This window comes from Physella acuta, unplaced genomic scaffold, assembly GCF_028476545.2.
Source record: "Physella acuta isolate Inbredline_101_S28 unplaced genomic scaffold, ASM2847654v3 ptg000296l, whole genome shotgun sequence".
Classification (NCBI taxonomy): Eukaryota; Metazoa; Mollusca; class Gastropoda; family Physidae; genus Physella; species Physella acuta.
In genome coordinates, this window is record NW_026731815.1 from 147681 (window position 1) to 166177 (window position 18497).

The following is an 18497-nucleotide window of genomic DNA, read 5'->3' on the forward strand; positions in this document are numbered from 1 at the left end:
CTCATTTTTCAAATGTAGGGCTTACATATTTCAACTTGCTGTATTTAAATGTGATTTGGTTCAAATAGTAACTAATGCATTATACAATGCACATTCAAGTTACAATATAGCCCTGGGCAGTAAATTTTGCCCTGACTAGCGGACTAAGATTGCTTACTGGTTTTTATACAGGCTTTTTGCGAACATAAAATCTTATCATCTAATCTACCGTACAACTGCTTATAAATAATGTTTTTCCTATTACAGCGAACCTTTCAGGTAGAGAAATGTAGATAATAATAGTTTATGAGGGATTAAGTTGATTTGATCTGAAATGTTTTTACTCTTGATGAAACATCCGGGTCCATTTTTACTGTATTTTCAATTTTTTAGTTTACATGTACGTATGAGTTGTCGTGGCCGAGTGGTTAAGGCGATGGACTTGAAATCCATTGAGATTTTCCCGCGTAGGTTCGAATCCTGCCGACAACGTTACTTTATAAAAATATGTTCTTAATTTTATAAGTAAGATTCAAATGATAACACACTCAAAGACTGCAAGTTAAAATAATCGAATCACATAATTTAACCACAATAAACAGAAATAAATTTAGAAATAAAACTTAGACTATTTATTGATCCAAATATTCATTTTTATGTAAATTACCTATGTTTTTCTATACAGTGTATGAGGCTATAGAAGTTTCTAGTGTTATTTTAAAGGGTTAGTAAAAATTGGTTGTTATTAGGTTTGTAAAATTTGGTTGTAGTAAGGTTGGTAAAATTTGATTTTAATTAGGTTGGTAAAAAAATTTTGTAATTAGGTTGGTAAAAAAAATTTGTAATTAGGTTGGTAAAAATTGGTTGTAGTTAGGTTGGTAAAAATTGGTTGTAGTTAGGTTGGTAAAAAATGTTGTATTTAGATTGGTAAATATTGGTTGTAATTAGATTGGTAAATATGTTTTTAAACCAATTTATGGAATGTCTAAGCCGATGTTGAAATTAAATAGTTCGTAATAATATGCTCCTTTACGGTACACGTACACTTGGTAAAAGAACATACCATAAGTAGATTACGATCGACGGGATACATATGTTGACAGCTATTGGAGAGATGGGGAGGGTTTATGAGGTCAAAACAAGGTCGGATGAAGGCTGAGAGGAGCCCCCGGCTGAATTTTTGTATGGCCCATTTATATATATATATATATATATATATATATATATATATATATATATATATATATATATGTATATATATATATATATGTATATATGTATATATATATATATATATATATATATATATATATATATATATATATATATATATATATATATATATATATATATATATATATATATATATATATGTATATTATGTATGTATATATATATATATATATATATATATATATATATATATATATATATATATATATATATATATATATATATATATATATATATATATATATATGGGCCATATATATATATATATATATGTGTGTGTGTGTGTGCGCGTGTGTGTGTGTGCGTATTTGTGTGTGCGTATTTGTGTGTGTGTGTGCGTGCGTGCGTGTGTGTGTGTGTGAAATGAAAAACAATAAGTAAACAAATGCTAGTAAAACAAACGCTAGTTTTACAAGATAGGACCAAAAAAGTCAAGTGATCGGGATTTAGCAAAAGAATGTATACACGCTTAGCGTTTGTTTTAGGTGGCTCTCTCGGTATTATCTAATCTAATCTAAACCCATCAGGGTTTGAAGAAAGGACTAGATTTATTTGGCACATGCAATTCAAAGAGACAAAAAATGACTTTTAGAAAAGCTCTTATACAGAATATAAAAGAAAACAAAGAATATCTCAGACCACCTTACGTGGAAGAATCAAGAATAATTACAGGATATTTAAATACTAGCGCCGTTTTGTGTTTACTAACAAAAGCGCAATTCGTCTTGTGACGCTTTCGTCTAACATGTTTAGGTAATAGTGTGTTTACAATTGTTTTTAATGGGGGGGGGGGGGGGAGCACTTGAAATTTTCGGGGGGGGGAGGTAGACTTTCTTCGTGGGGGGGCGGTAGACTTTCATCGTGGGGGGGGGGGGCGGACACTGTTAAAAGTATATATTTTCTATATAAATTTCATTTCGTTCGAGGGTGGGCGGTAGACTTTTTTTCTGAGATGCCTGGAAGAAACTCTGACTGCAATTACTTGAGGAGTATAAATTCAGGATAATGTGTTACAACTTTGATATTGCAACCACAGTATTTTTAAAATTGTACTTGATGATAACTAATCTTTCAAAATCATGACTATACGAAAATTTAATTCGGATAACAAAATTTGAAAACATCTCTCTGTTACGGGTCAGTTGTGGGTTTTGTCAGAGACCAACCCGGAACGTAACACTCTCCATACGTTTTTTAAATGAGCCTACTGTTGTAAACATGTTAGAGTTATAGTGCTGTTTGTCTAGATCCAATGTAAGACACAACATGATTATAAAAATAGATAACTTTATGTTATTTTAGTATATGTGTTCAGCCCATTATACATTTGCATATCTGACAATGTAAGCCTAGCCTAATGTAATATACTTACTGGTCGTATTTTATAGGCTAAGCAAGAGCAATCAGAAACACAAAATTATTTTAGGATGAGCTCATGATAAATAAACATTGTTTGACATGAAGTGATGACAGCTACAGTTTAAACTGTTGAGCGTAGGCGTTGATGTCCGACTAAGGTACAGACGTATATTTAATGAGAGAAAAAAAATCTCATTCCTTCGTATTTGTAAATTTGGAGAAAAAAAACTTATAAGAAAATCGATAGGAAAATTATTTTTACTGTTGTTGATAAGAGAACCATTTGGAGCCGAATTTGGGTGTCTCCTGTTCAACTCCATAATCCGTCACTCTTAATGACTCATTAGTTATGGCCTCTTAAGATAACCCTTGCCATATCCTTCGCAGCTCCCACCAGTTCATCTAATTCCGGTTTAATCATAATTTATTCGACGATTAAAGCAATTATACTAACCTACTTTTCACTTCAAATAACTAAAATTCAAAACAAGTTACTTCCTGCCTTTTAAAAAACGTTTGGATTAAAGCGGTATTTGTAAGCTACTACAAGGATCACCCAAGACAGACCTGGAGGTGGAGTCTTCTTGAAGAACTGAAGCCAACAGGGATGTATTGGGAGATGTCAAAATTAATATCCGGGGTTCGGATGAAATGGAAGGAAATGGTTGAGGCCCTATGTTCCATAAGGACTAAGTCAAGTCAAAGTCAAAACAAGGATCCCTCATGCAATGACTTGTTGAAGTAAAACATGTTTTTCTAGTCTCTTTTGTTAAGATTCAGTAATTTATTTCCTTAAACTAGTTGATCAGTCAAAATGTGTGCCAGATATTCTTTTTTGACTTACAAGATCTACCACTGTGCAAAATTTCAGGTCAACTGGACATTAGGAAATGGTTGAAATTAATTTTCCACAAACACACACACACGCAAACACACACACATGCAGACACACATACTGAGCAAGGGTTAAAATGGTTACAGTTCTCGAGAACTAGAAAATACTTTTTTATCTAGTTTCAGACTACATATCTATTTATTTTCATCACATGTCTTAACTTAATGTAACTTTAAGCCCCAGGCAAGCGATCAAACTGTCAGATTGATCGTCTGCATCAACCACTTTATCTAGCGGTAGAGCACTAGGCTACTAACCCGAAGGTCTCGAGTGTGAATCCGGGTTCAAGTCAGTAGAAGGTCGATCCACCCAGCTCTGGTGGATACCTAACTCATATTAGAGAAAGTAAAGGCGACTGCGCTAATTTCTGACCACACCATTCCTTCCTATGCCTTAGTCAAGAAACATGAACTCTACTTCATCTGCCCAGATCTTCTATTTTATACATTATGACTTATTGGAGGTACAATTTTAATAAAAGAAACTGAAAGTATATTCTCATGGAAACAGGCAAAAGAAAACAAAATTGTAAATAATATTGACAAAAAATAGTAGATCTCAGTGAGGATTGAACTCACGACCCCTGGTTTACAAGACAACTGAGCTATTGAGTCTGCGGCGTTTTGTATGCACTATTCTTTTTACAAGCTGTCTAGATCGAAACGCCCGTGTGAAATTGCAGGCACTTCTGACAGATACGGTTCGTAGATGGTACGTGGGTCAAGACATGAAGACAATGCATCGTGACATTCAATTTGACTTAATTGGTCACCTATTTAATTTTTTTAACTGTACAGCACAACCACTAAACTGTAAGCCACACGAAGACCACACGGGATTAACCACATATGTCCACTTTTTGAAATTATTTAGTAAGTGCCATATTCGTGAGTGCTAATGTATATCTATAATAATGTCAAAAAGCCTATGTGTCTGTCCACGTTCGTGTGTCTGTTAATGTATATCATTATGAGTATTGTCAGTGTATGCTCTTTATCTAGTGTGTATGCGATTGTGTTAATTAAAGGGTGTTTCATACCTACATTCATATATTCATATATTTATTTATTTATTTATTCATTTATTTATTTATTTATGCGTATTTATTTTTGTTTATTTTTTATGTATATGTGTGTATGTGTTAGTTTTCAAGCGTTTCTCTCATTGTGTATGTTTGTATGCTAAACACTATGGGACTTAGTCATGCTTAAGTGTATCGACATGTCAGTGCGTCTATTAATTTGTAAGTGCGTGTGTTGAGATTTAGTCTACGATTACTCAAATTGTGGACCAATAACCCATTTTTTTTCTCATTTGATCTTGATAAATTTACGTAAAATATATTTGACTTCACATCCTTTCTTGAATTAACTACTCGTTTATTTTGTTCTGCAATTCTATTATATAAGTAAACTAATGTTAGAGTTTCTATCATTATAATTCAAATAGTTAACAATCTTTAAGAATGAATGACTGAAAAATTAACATAACTTGTCCATATGTTATGGAAATGAGGCATTTGCTTCTAAATAGCTTTGAAAATTCACTTTTATGTGTTGTCTTTTGTATTATTTTGTTAATGTTTTACTGACATAAATTTGTAGGTCTAAGTAAATTTTTATATCGACGTGGTACAATGTCAAACATTAAGTTATTCAAATTGCTTTTTTTTTTATTTAAAGCTTTTTTTTAACAATAGTATCCTCAAAGTTTATAGATCAAACAGGCTTTTAAAAATTTATTATAGCAATAACAATATTGTTTGCTAATTTGCATCTTCAAAATGGATGTTGATCTAGATATGATAATGGCTTCGAAAAAACACGTTTTCAGTTAGAATTTACATAATACGAATGCAACAGCCATGCGATGAAGGTCGTTTGTGATTGGGTAGAAGGGCACGTGACGTGATTTGATTTAATGGCCTTGGGTTGTTCTAATTTAAGGTTACCTTATATGATTGTTTCGTTTGTGTGACCTATATTTTTATGTAACAACTTATAAATCCGGTTTGAGATTTTGTATATAAGGCGTCTTCTCTTCCATGAAGTGTACAACTGGAAATTCATTCACCCAAAATCTAAAGAAAAATTACCACAGTTACCAGCATGGGTATCTTCACGTACCTGGCTCTGACGGTCTCCATGGCAACGATGTACGGCGTCGGCGCCTTCACCAGCGACTGGGACACGGCGTTTGACTTCAAGTGTCTACAGGGTCGTGCCCTCAACTACATCCACAGTGATTACGGCAAGTTCTTCAAGGACCGGAAGTGGGAGTTATTTTGCCGCTCTGTGGGTGCGACCAGTGCTTGTGAGCAAAGTGGTGAGTTAACTTTAAGCTAGTTTTGATAGCGGTGATTCGTGTTAGCCATGTTTATGTATTCTACATTGTGTAGATCGGTCGATTTTGTTTATTCGTTATCTTTTCCTTGCAGTGCCCATGACACACGAATCCGTTTCTAAAACATGTTTCATTCCTACCTATCCTATCAGTCTTTGGAAACTTAATGCTATTTCCACAAGACTTTCTGCTTCATTCCAGTTGTTTCTCGGCTGTGTGTTTGCATGTGTTTCTAGGTCTTCCCTTGTTCCTTTTCCTTTGCAGTGTTTGAGAGCTTTTGCTGAAATATCATCAGGCTTCATCATTAGTTCGTGGCATACCCAACGCGATCTTCTTTTATCAGTTGCTTTTTTAAAAAATTGTATCTCTAACAACTGTTAATTACCTAAAATTTAGTTAGACTTGTTATGTAGTGCTGTTATATTGAACAAACTACAGCACAACTTCATTACGAAAGTTTAATTGTTCTCCAAGTATAGAAGTTAGGCTCTAAGGAAGGATTACGTCCAGGATTAACTCTAGGTTGAGAGTTAGAGTCATCAGTAGAATTAGGTTTATAGTTGGTTTTCCTGTCAGTTCAGGTTATGGCAAGAGTAGATATAGTCGGGTATTCAACGCAACATCAATCCATGCACGCAATTTCGAGAAATCGGTAAAACTATTTCTCGTGTTATTATGTCATGAATTTAAAAAATAATATAGGGCTTGTCTAACTAATACGCAGGCCTTTAAAAATTAGAACGAATTTTATACAGCTCATGAAGTAACCTATGACCTCAGCGTATTGGGAGAAAAAACTTGTAATCGGGGATATATCAGAGTTCGGTGCTTTACAGTGTTTGAATCGAACACGAGAATTACCACCTAACCACACTGCCTGTTAGTTAAGGGATTGGGAGATAGAATTGTGATGACAACACTGACTTTATAATATGTATGACAGAGGCTGCACATTCTAATATTTTATAATGAGGGGTTACATAATCGTATATTTTAACTATATCATGGAAAAATCCCGCTATACTAAGCTCGCCGTTATAAATTTCCAGACCACGGACCAAGCCGTTTTTTAAATAACTAAATGTTTGAGCATATAGTCCTCAAAACACTTTAACTCATTTCTAATCTATTTTTACAATCTTTTATTTTACTTTTTTCCTCTGTCTGTCTATCTGAAAATGGCTAGCGATATATAGAACTCTTCTAACTGACCGCTTCGTTTCAAAGTTGGCACTTGGGTCAAAAGTTGTAAAAAATTATTTTCTTTAAATATATAATAATACACTACTATTTAAATAATTATAAAGAAAATCGTGGGTTTCTTCCTAAATACTTTTAAAGATAATAAAGTTACACACGCTTTTCTTTATAATTTTTCAAATAATAGTGTATTGTTACATATTTAAAGAAATTTAATTAATTTCTCCCTTTTTACTTTCTCGTAAATACGAAGTATAGAGAAAGTCTTGTAATCGTGCAAAACAAAAATCGAGATTTGCAACGTTTTACACCTCACTGATACGTAAATACATAATTTTGCAATCTTGTCCGTATGTCTGTGTGTCTGTGTGTGTGTGTGTGTGTCTGTGTGTGTGTCTGTGTAAACACGATAACGTGAGCACCGTTACAGCTAGGTTGATGAAATTTCATATATAAGTATTCTATCAAAATCCTAGATCCGTATAAACTTTTGAGCGATTTTCGATAACCGGAAGTGGTACTTTTTCTACTTTGAATTTTTCAAAAGCCTATAACGTGAGTACTATTTCAGATAGATACATGAAATTTCACATGTAAGTAAAAAATCAAATTCTCTACCTTCTGTCAAATTTTGAGTAATTTCCGTTGAACGGAAGTACTAATTTACGCTATTTCCGATTTCTCAAAAAAACGCATGTAAATTTATAAAGTACTAATAATATTCCGCACTATTATGCACATTTTGTTTTGGTGTTCGCTTGGTGCCCAAATCTTTTTTCTACTAGATTTAATTCTAATTTTAAAAGTTTAAGTATTTAAAATGGATTAAAAATAATAACTATATCCCGAGTCCCCATCCCCTGTTGTTTTATATAAGAATATTCGAGAAAGTTTAGGGGAGATCACTCCCGGTTTAATAGTTAAACGTATTTATCTATTATTTATTTATGTTCTTACCTATTCATGAACTTGTGTTGAAGATTATTACTGATGACAATATGTGATAATTAATTCCAGACTATGTAAACGAATTTAACAAGCCGTTCAACTATGTGTGTCCACTGAACAAGGTCCTCACTGGCATCGCCAGCATAAATAGCGACGTTCACGAAGACCGCAGGTTCAAATTCCAATGCTGCAAAATCACCGGCAAAAACCCAATCGGATGTCACCTAACTGACTACGTCAACGACTGGGAAAAGAAAATGAATTTTACCACCCTCCCGGGTAAGGTGTTAAATGGCGCTAACAGCATCTACGACAAAGATCACCAGGACAGGAGATGGAAATTCAGCATTTGCAACGTTCAATAAAACCTTATTTCATTTATATGTTAATGGAATATCATATCGATCAATGTTAGTGTTTAAATAGTTGACACTTTTTCTTTTTTAGTTACTGAACAATATTTTGAAGAAAGAAATGTAAAAACGTTTTTTTTTTATTTAAAGAAACAAATGTGTAGCATATTTTGACTTATTTTAGTATCGTTAATTTTTTTTAATTTTTAATTTTTATTTTTACTTATATGATTAGTCGTACCCACATATTCGGATTTTAGAAACAATAAAAATTAGAGCATATGTTTTTAATTATTTTCCTTTTTTCTTTAGCTTTTCATTAAATAAATTACTGGCACTAGAGAGCTGTGCTCACTTATTTCACGTCGAGCAAAAACTAACCCTAATCTTATACTAAGCTAACAGTCGCAGCTAGCCCTGGCTAAAATACTAGCACTCATCTGGCCCCAACTTGATTGCCGTCTCCCAAGACATCCCTGTTGGCTTCAGTTCTTCAAGAAGACTCCGTCTCTAGGTCTGTCTTGGGCGCCCTCTCTTTTACTTTCTCATATATACGAAGTATAGAGAAAGTATTGTATTCGTGAAAAAAAAATCGAGATTTTTGCAAATCTCGACGTTTTACACCTCACTGATACGGAAAAACATAATTTTGCAATCGTGTCCGTATGTCTGTGTGTCTGTGTGTGTGTGTGTCTGTGTGTGTTTGTTTAAACACGATAACTTGAGTACCGTTACAGCCAGGTTGATAAAATTTCATATATAAGTATTTTATCAAAATCGTAGATCCGTATCAGCTTTTGAGCGATTTCCGATAACCGGAAGTGGTACTTTTTCTACTTTGAATTTTTTAAAGCCAATAACTTGAACAATATTTCAGATATATAAACGATTTTTCACATGTAAGTAAAAGATCTAATTCTCTACCTTCTGTCAAATTTTGAGTAATTTCTGTTTACCGGAAGTAGTAATTTACGCTATTTCTGATTTCTCAAAAAACGCATGTAAATTTATAAAGTACTAATAATATTGCGCACTATTATGAACATCTTTATTTGGCGTTCGGGTGGTGCACAATTTTTTTTATGAGATTCTATTCGGCGTGGTCGAGTCGGTTAAGCTCATGATTGCTAAACCAAAAAGACTTGAGTTCGAACCCTCGGGTAGATGAGGCTCGTTAGCTGGGGACAGCCACTCTTCTAGGAGACAACTCCAAAATCAAACAACTGCTGCCTTGTAGTTTGTTCTTGGTTGGACAAAGGCTATGGAAGCAAATCCAAAAAGAAAAGCAGGCTGAAATCGGAGTCAATGGCCTCAATGGCGAATAACCAGTTGACACGTATCCTTAACTTAAAAAGCTCATGGTTGATAAATTCGAAAAAAGTCTCGAGTTCAAACACTCAGGCAGATAAGGCACTTCCAACACTAAAAATTAAGAACGAAGAAGAAGATTCTATTTTAAAAAGTTTAAGTATTTAAAATGGATTAAAAATCATAACTATATCCCGAGTTTCCATCCCCTGTTGTTTTATATAACAAAATTCGAGAAAGTTTAGGGGAGATCACTTCCGGTTTATTTTAATTCGCTGAAAGTTATAAACAAAATGCAATGTTATCGTTTGAAGTTGTATTTAGTTGTAATTAGTATTCGACGACTGCAGTGATTGTAATGTTCAACTATTTTCTATCAGAACTTAACTTTGACCCACATATAATTCAACGATTTCTTCCATCTTTTCTGATATTTTCGTTTTGTATGAAAATGCAGTAAATTGTTAATCTATTTATCGAAAAACCAAAAAAAAGGTCATTGTTTTTTACACCAGCTTTTGGCGAACATTTAACATAAACTATTATATTCGAAACTACTACACGACTGCTTATAAATATTTAAGAAATCAACCTATATCGTGTCTAATGTTTCCGTATTACAATGTACCTTACAGGTACAGAAAGGTAGATTTACATAGCTTATCAAGGATTAAATTGATTTATTTTTAAATATTTTTTTTACATTTGATGCAACAGCTGGTCCACATTTCACTATATATTCTAATGTTTAGTTTTACAGATCATGTATGAGTCGTCGTGGCCGAGTGGTTAAGGCGATGGACTTGAAATCCATTGGGATTATCCCGCGTAGGTTCGAATCCTGCCGACGACGCTATTTTTTGGAGCTATATTTTTTTGATTTTCAAAACAATGTTTCTTCGCGTTAACGTTGAATAAAATTCACTACTATTAGCAAAAGGTTCTAGATCTAATAAATGAATCACTTGATTCGGAAATTAAAATCACAATTTTTTTATATATTCTTTTTTTTTTTTGGCAAGAACTATTTCTAGAAATATAACTTAGACGTGTCCTTGATCAATAAATACATTTTTCACCGCCGCGTTAGCTGACCTGATTGTTGTGTAGCGAAGCATATTTTAACAAAATGTTGGTCAAGTATATTTAACAAGTTTATGTGTTTACGTTTCATATTAATTACTACAGGTATATGGCTAGAAATTTTACAGCGACGAATACATTCATATTGAATGTGCAACAAACCGTTGTTGAAATAAAACATTCGAAACATTAAAAAAAATATTAGTAAGCCCCCAGTGAGGATTGAACTCACGACCCCTGGTTTACAAGACCAGTGCTCTAGCCACTGAGCTATGGAGGCGACGATAAGTAAGGCCAAAAAAAAAAAAAATTTAACTCATTAACATGCATGAGGTAAAAGAAGCTATGCGAACGTATCAAGAATAAATTGCAAGTATTGTTCTTCGTGGGTTAGTCCTGCATGCAAGGAGCGGTATGAACCTTGTATAATACCAAATCGTTAGGTTACTTTAACCCGCATCGAATATTTAACCGTATTTTGTTCCCGACACTGCAAGTGTGCCCATGCTAGAAGATCCATGTGGGTTTAGTCGTGGGGTTTGTACGGGAGGCTACTGAAGTAACACAATGCTGCAATAAATTTTTGTCTCATTTATTTAAGGCCGATTCTAGTCGGAATAAGATACGCATGCGATACGCATGCGCAATGGAGAGAAACTACGACTTAGCGGCGATGTTTTCGATGGTACTGCGCATGCGTGTGTTTACAACCGCAGAACCCTAATACCAACCCTAATCCTATCCTTAACCATATCCCTAATCCTATCCCTAACCCTAGCCCTAATCCTATCCCTAATCCTAGCCCTAATCCTATCCCTAACCCTATCCCTAATCCTACCCCTAACCCTCATTCTAGCCCTAACCCTAGCCATAGGTCACTGCGCATGCGCAGAACTATCTTTTGCCGAAAAATCTTATTCCGAGTAGACACTTCGTTTATTTAAATATGTGGGCCAATGTATAAGCAAGGCTAGAGCTATTATGTTTATAATCATTCAACTTTTAAATTGTCTTATTCATTTGAAGCCCCTGGGGAGCAACTGGCTGCAATAGGGCTTGTAAGTAGGTCACCAACTTCTTATCATACTAGCCAGCTAGTATTTTTCAAACCAATTGAGAATATGTTTATCAAATCGGTAAAAAAGAAATAAAAGTTACTTACGCTATTGTTAAGTTATTTAAAACCGTAAAAACTGATAATGATACTTTGAGAATTCACCTGACCCTGGCTAACGAGATTTCAAATTTTAAGTAAGAGAAGCAAAGAGACTTACAAGCCCTATTACACATCCCCACCGGACTCGGTTGTGGGCAGCTCTACTTATCTGCGCCCACGCAGATATTCTTTAGCCTGGCATACGACAACAGGATGTTCCATTTTTATCGTGGCATTTGATCTCAATGTCCTATTTTTTTATCATTTGACCTTTATTGTCTTACTAGTACAACGCGTCCTTTTTACTTTCTCGTATATACGAAGTATAGAGAAAGTCTTGTTATCGTGCACAAAAAAAATGAGATTTTTGCAAATCTCGGCGTTTTACAGCTCCCTGAGTAGGAAAAACATAGTTTTGCAATCTTGTCCGTATGTGTGTGTGTATATGTGTATGTGATAGTGTCTGTGTATGTGTCTGTAAACACGATAACTTGAGTACCGTTATAGTTGGCATCCCCTGTTGTTTCTTATAAGAATAATCGAGAAAGTTTAGGGGAGATCACTCCCGGTTTATTTGAAATGAGATTGCACTTGTTTATTTTGGTCTACTATTCTGTCTTAGAAGTTAATACTAATGTCTGTTTTACGTGTCAATTTCAAATTATTATTTGACAAGCTTTAAAGTAAATGCTTAATAAAACTATAGTTAACCCATCTTTTATAGAAATGATAACTTTAAGACCAATAATGTATTTGCTTCTCAAAATCATTATTTTTTAAACCACTAACATTTAAGTGTGATTTTATTTTATTTTGTACTTTAACTTTTACCAACTAACAATCTAGGCCTAAGTTGTTGTTTTTTTTCCACAATTAAGACGATTTTATTTACAATTTTAAATTTAGAATATTTTGAAGAAATATCCGTGTCGCTTAGAAAATTATAAAGTTTTCTTTTTTTGTTCAATATAACAATGAAAATACTGTTCGCTGTTAAGAATCACCAACAAGGATGTAGATAAAGCAGGATTTACTCACAGAGATTCTATTTAGGTCGTTGGTAGTTGTTCGTGCTGTCCTCGACGTTCTCGCTATCTTTATGTCCTTGTACTGGTCTAATTTTTCTCGCAACACTTGGCAAAAGAACAAAAAATATACTGATAATTTCTTAGAATTCTTTTTGTTGTAATTGTGTTATCAACGTTTTTATCTACGCGTGAGCTAACAATTCCGGTTACCGGTTCTTGTATTTAAGACGTCTTCACCACCACTAAGCGCAGAACTGGAAATTCATCCACATAAATTCTAAACACGAGTCATCAAGATTACAAGCATGTGTATCTTCACGTACCTGGCTCTGGCGGTTTCCATGGCAACGATGTGCGATGGCTTTTATGTGGTCAACTACTGGGACCAGCCGTTTGACTTCAAGTGTCCCCTGGGTCAGGCCATCAGCTACATCTCCAGCGAGCACAGCGATTACTTCGAGGACAGGAGGTGGGAGTTTCACTGCCGGCCGGTGGGGGAGACTAGAGTTTGTGAAGAAAGTGGTGAGTCGTGTCATGTTTCTTTCTGGTGAATACATCAGAGGCGTAGCGAGGGGGTGGGGGGTACATATGTCTCCGGGCGCCAACCAAGAGGGCGCCAAAATGGGTTGTAAATAAAAATTAAAAGCTAATTTTAGCTGCAGTTTTGCATTATCTATATATATAATTCTCTTCTTCGAGCCGTTAGAAAACAAGCTGCAAACGCTCTCCCTACCTCCCCACCCTTACATGGTTTTAGTGAGCTGTGTTCACTCTAAATGTTTACAAGCAGAGCCAACGATTTTAAACGTAGGGGGGGGGGGGGGGGAGGAGGGGGGGGGAAGGAATGGGGGGGGGGGTTATGGTCCTTAACGAGCTACTTATAGTGTTTTAAAGAAATATGTTCAGTGTCAGCGTTGGTACTGTCGAATTCACAAATTATGAATTATTGAAAATTATAAACAACTAAATAGCGGCGTATGTTATGCCGCGGGCCGGCTCGTAAATATTAAAAAAATATATGGGGGGCGCCAAATTGAAAGTTCGTCCAAAAAGGGGAGGGGCGCCTAATTGAAAGTGTGTCCCCGGGCGCTGGAAAGGGTCGCTACGCCTCTGGAATACATTTAATGGGTGAACATTATTAATTAACTAACATTTGAACTTGGTCATGAAATGGGGTCTTTAAAAAACTCCATTCGGAGACCTCCATGCTTTTTTTCTAGTATCGCTGTGGCGCAAAGTATATGGTCATTTGTAAGACTAGGGTCACCTCTAGTGTCAGAGTTTAGGTCAATAACAAATCCAGGGCTATTAAGAAATATTGTATTGGCAGTTTTTTTTTTTAAAGGGTAGATGTTACGTGAAAATAACGTCCGACAGCCAGAGCAGTGGCATAGCGAGTTCGGTTGTCACCCGGTGCGGTACTTAATGGTGTCACCCCCCAGAGGCGTAGCGACCCTTCCCGGGGACAAACTTTCAAATTTTCGATTTGCACCCCCCCCCCCCCCCCTCAAACTTTCGATTTGCACCCCCCTCAAGTTTTTCTCTATATATATTGCTATTTTTTGACTTGGTGTCACCCCCTAAATGGTGTCACCCGGAGCGGTCCGCACCCCCCCCCCCCGACACCCCCCTCCCTCACTACGCCTCTGAGCCAGAGTAAGTATATATTCCATCTTTTTAGACAAGAAGAAGACATGTTCTTGAATAATATTTTTTTTTAAATCTAGGCGTAGACTGCTCTGGCATTGTTAATGAGGTAGTTTAATGGACTTTATTTAAGACATTGCAAGCATTATCCACAATAGCACCAATCCAATCAAGCGATTTTGATTAGATTAAACAAAAAATAATATTATGTTCTTTAATATTTAATTTTGTCAACACGAGTAGTTTCCCCTTACTATTCAAGATATTTATTTTGAGAACATGTCACAACAAATTTAAACAAGAACGTCCAAATAAATGAGTCACAATAAACTCCACGTTTGGAAACTCTTTTGCATTATAACGCTTTATTTTCTTTAGGCCGTGGCCTTAATTGATAAATAGGTCAATTAGATTCAGTACCGGCGCCAGGTTATTTAGCGCCCTAGGCCAAACTTCTTAAAAACACCCCCCTCACTTTCGATTTGCACCCCCCTCAAACTTTCGACTTGCACCCCCTCCCCCTCAAACTTTCAATTAATTTTTCCAACCCATTTTGGCGCCCCCCCTCCCCTACGGACAGCGCCCTAGGCGACCTCCTAGTTCGCCTTATAAGTAGCGCCGGCCCTGATTGGATTTCAACAATGGCATCATAGTAAGAGGATTTGTAGTATTAATCTCTAAATTTGAGACTTTAAACGCATTCCAATCTCTTAAATAAACGTTAGTACAATTTGAGTATCGTTATTTTAAGTCACATTGAGAATATACCGTACGTGATTTTATACAAACGAGCCGACCCGCGGCATATCATACGCCGCTATTTAGTAGTTGTTTTTTCTACTTTTCAGTTATTTATAATTTGTGAATTCGACACTACCAACGCTGCCACTGAAAATATTTCTTTAAAACACTATAAGTAGCTCGTTAAGGACGATAACCTCCCCCCCCCCCCTCCTCCCACCCCCCTCCGTTAAAGTAAACTTCACTTAGTTACCCCCCCCCCCCCCCCTACGTTAAAAATCGTTTCAAACTAAATTATCTGCCCCTAATAGTCGTCACTAAACCCGGCTCTGCTTGTAAACATTTAGAGTGAACACAGCTCACTAAGACGATGTAAGGGTGGGGATGGTAGGGAGCGCGTTTACAGCTTGTTTTCTAGCGTCTCCCAGAAGAGAATTATATATATATAGATGGGAAGTGGAATGGAAAGAAAGAATAGTGTATTGAATGGGGCGGACATCAGTGTTTCTTCCAGACTTTTTTACTCCTGGGTGGGGGGGGGGGGCACTTGAAGTAGTGTAGCCGGAAGAATGTGCTGTATATTAATTTGATAACTAAATAAAATATTAAGTATTTTAAATTTTAACAATGTCCATTAGGGGTTATTTATTTAGGACGTCCATTCAGATGCGAGAAGTTTCGAAAAAAACTGACTTTTGTAGATGCGTGTGGATAAATTGGAGAGGTCTAAAATATTGATTATTTTTTGTGGACGTCATAAAATGATAACCATTATTTAAAAATAACATTTGTGTTGTCGGTAGTTTAAGTGTGAAGACTGGATTTAATAATCATGGGGAAGTCTCAGTGTGAATTTAGTTATTGTTGTTAATGCAGACGAAAGTACGTTTTCCAAAGGAAAACTGGGTCGTCTAGTTTTTTTTTTTTTTTTTTTTTGTTTTTTTTTTTTGTTTTTTTTTATTTTAGTAATAAAAAAACCTGATTGCACTCTAGGTGCCATCCTACTTACCATTTCATAAGAATAAACGGCAAAGTTTATGGTAGATTACTTTCGCTCTATTAATATTACAAGATTGTAAGATATAATAAAATTATAGCACAATTATATCATGACAATGCCTACTAATAAATTCCAGGGTATGTGAACGAGTTCGACCAACTGTTAACCTACGTGTGTCCAGATAACAAAGTGATGACCGGTGTCTCTAGTTACCATAGCGACTACTACGAAGACCGCAGGTTCCAGTTCCAGTGCTGCAGCGTCACCGGCAGAAATTTGACCGGATGTTACATAACAGGTGACGTCAACACTTGGGACAGGCAACTGACCCTTTTCGTCCCCGAGGGTAGAGTGGTAAATGGCGCGTACAGCGTACACAGCGATTACTATGAGGACAGGATTTGGAGATTCAACATTTGCAGCATTTAAAAATTAATTAATACTTTGTATCATTTATGTTTTAATTACCTATTATCTACTTCGAGAAACGTTTGTGTTTATTGTTAAAAACTTTTTCTTTTGATGTGTTATGTATTATGTTTTAAACTATAAAACGTATTTTTTTAACGAAATTGGTGCATTTTAAAGTTATTGTAGTAATCCGATTTGGTTAAAATTAGCTATTCCTACATATTCGTATTTCTAGGCACAATAAAAACGAGAGCATGCATTTAAATTGTTTTATTCTGATGTTTTGAATGTCATTAAAAAAGAATAAAGGGATTGGCACAAAAGAGTTGTTTCCGTGACTTTTAATGTCGAGTAATAACTAACCCTATTCTTCAGCTGAGCTAACGTAGTAACTACGACTAAAGCGTAACCTGAACCTACACTAAAAATATTTATCCTAAACATGCTACTAATATAAACTAGTGTGATTTTATTTTAGGTGAGAATCAGTGAGCACCATTTAGCGTTCAGAGCAACAGTTAGACTTTGTATATGGCCAAACTTGGGTAAATAAAATCGTAGGGATGGGGAAAGGTGAAAGGTGTAAAACATAAAAAAAAGTTTAATATTTGCACATACGTCCAAAATTCAATTTTTTTTCTAGCCGTGAAGTTTAAACAGCCAATGAATACATGCATGTAAACAATATCAGATGCCCTCAAATGCAATTTTTCCCAACACCCAGAAAAATTATGGCAGGGGTGTCAGTGACAGAACTGCATGCTTTAGGCGAACATAAGCTCTTATCACCTTATCTACTGTACAACTGCTTATAAATAATTCGGATATCGTCATCTAATGTTTTCCCTTTTACAGCATACCTTACAGGTAGAGAAAGGTAGATTTCAATCGCTTATCAGGGATTAAATTTGATTTATTTTTAAATTATATTTTTTTACTCTTGATGTAACAGCCGGGTCCATATTTCACTTGATTTTGTAGCGTTTAGTTTTACAGTGTATCTATGAGTCGTCGTGGCCGAGTGGTTAAGGCGATGGACTTGAAATCCATTGGGATTTTCCCGCGTAGGTTCGAATCCTGCCGACGACGTTTGTTTTACTTATATGAAAGATTTAAAAAGATAACTAACTCAAAGACAATAAGTTAGGCCTAATTGAATCGTATGATTTTACCACAGTAATCAGAAATAAATTTAGAAATAAAACCTACACGAGTTATTGATCCAAAAATTCATTTTATGTAAATTACCTATGTTTTCTATACAGTCAAAGACTCTATGGAACTTTCTAGTGCTAATTTAAAGAGTTTAGTAAAAATGTGTTAATAAATAGATTTGTAAAAAATGTTGAAACAGTGCACCAATATATAAACTGTCTTAGCTTATGTTATTATTAAAGATATTAGTAAAAGTAAAGTAAAGTTTCCCTTTTAAACCTGACGGTCTATGGGCGCATATGAAGAAATAGTGTGGTCAGCACTATGCCCAGCCGCCTTTACTTTCCCTAACGTGAGTTAGGTACCCATTAGAGTTGGGTGGACTCAGAGACGGTCTACTGACTTGAACCCGGATTCGAACTGCTTACGGGTTAGCAATCCAGCTCTCTACCACTAGACCTCTCCGTCCCCAAAATATATTAGTAATAGTTTATAATTGTATGTTTCTTTTCGGTACACATAAGCTAGGTAAACAAAAATACCAGAAATATCTTCAAATCAATGAGCTACATATCTTGACTTGGGTATTGGAGAGGTGGGGTGGGGGAGTCTGAGAGGCAGAATGGAATAGGATTAAACCCCGCCTTGTTGGGTCTTC

The 18497-nt window shown here is 35.4% G+C and overlaps 2 protein-coding genes and 4 non-coding genes across 6 annotated transcripts; 5 read left to right on the forward strand and 1 right to left on the reverse strand.

The window, feature by feature from the left end:
• The first annotated feature begins 389 nt into the window (after nt 1-389).
• Nucleotides 390-471, forward strand: Trnas-uga (transfer RNA serine (anticodon UGA)). Its single transcript has one exon. It is a non-coding gene; the product is annotated as a tRNA-Ser (tRNA).
• Nucleotides 472-5501: 5030 nt separating this feature from the next.
• On the forward strand, nt 5502-8492 carry LOC131939818 (dermatopontin). Its single transcript, XM_059298347.1, has 2 exons — nt 5502-5791; nt 8027-8492. Exons 1-2 carry the CDS (start codon nt 5575-5577, stop codon nt 8320-8322), a joined length of 513 nt encoding a protein of 170 aa, XP_059154330.1. The 5' UTR covers nt 5502-5574; the 3' UTR covers nt 8323-8492.
• A 1897-nt stretch (nt 8493-10389) lies between these two features.
• Trnas-uga (transfer RNA serine (anticodon UGA)) lies at nt 10390-10471 on the forward strand. The gene has a single exon. It is a non-coding gene; the product is annotated as a tRNA-Ser (tRNA).
• A 437-nt stretch (nt 10472-10908) lies between these two features.
• Nucleotides 10909-10981, reverse strand: Trnat-ugu (transfer RNA threonine (anticodon UGU)). The gene has a single exon. It is a non-coding gene; the product is annotated as a tRNA-Thr (tRNA).
• Nucleotides 10982-13147: 2166 nt separating this feature from the next.
• LOC131939820 (dermatopontin-like) lies at nt 13148-16941 on the forward strand. Its single transcript, XM_059298350.1, has 2 exons — nt 13148-13407; nt 16410-16941. Exons 1-2 carry the CDS (start codon nt 13191-13193, stop codon nt 16700-16702), a joined length of 510 nt encoding a protein of 169 aa, XP_059154333.1. The 5' UTR covers nt 13148-13190; the 3' UTR covers nt 16703-16941.
• Nucleotides 16942-17691: 750 nt separating this feature from the next.
• Trnas-uga (transfer RNA serine (anticodon UGA)) lies at nt 17692-17773 on the forward strand. The gene has a single exon. It is a non-coding gene; the product is annotated as a tRNA-Ser (tRNA).
• Nucleotides 17774-18497: the final 724 nt, after the last annotated feature.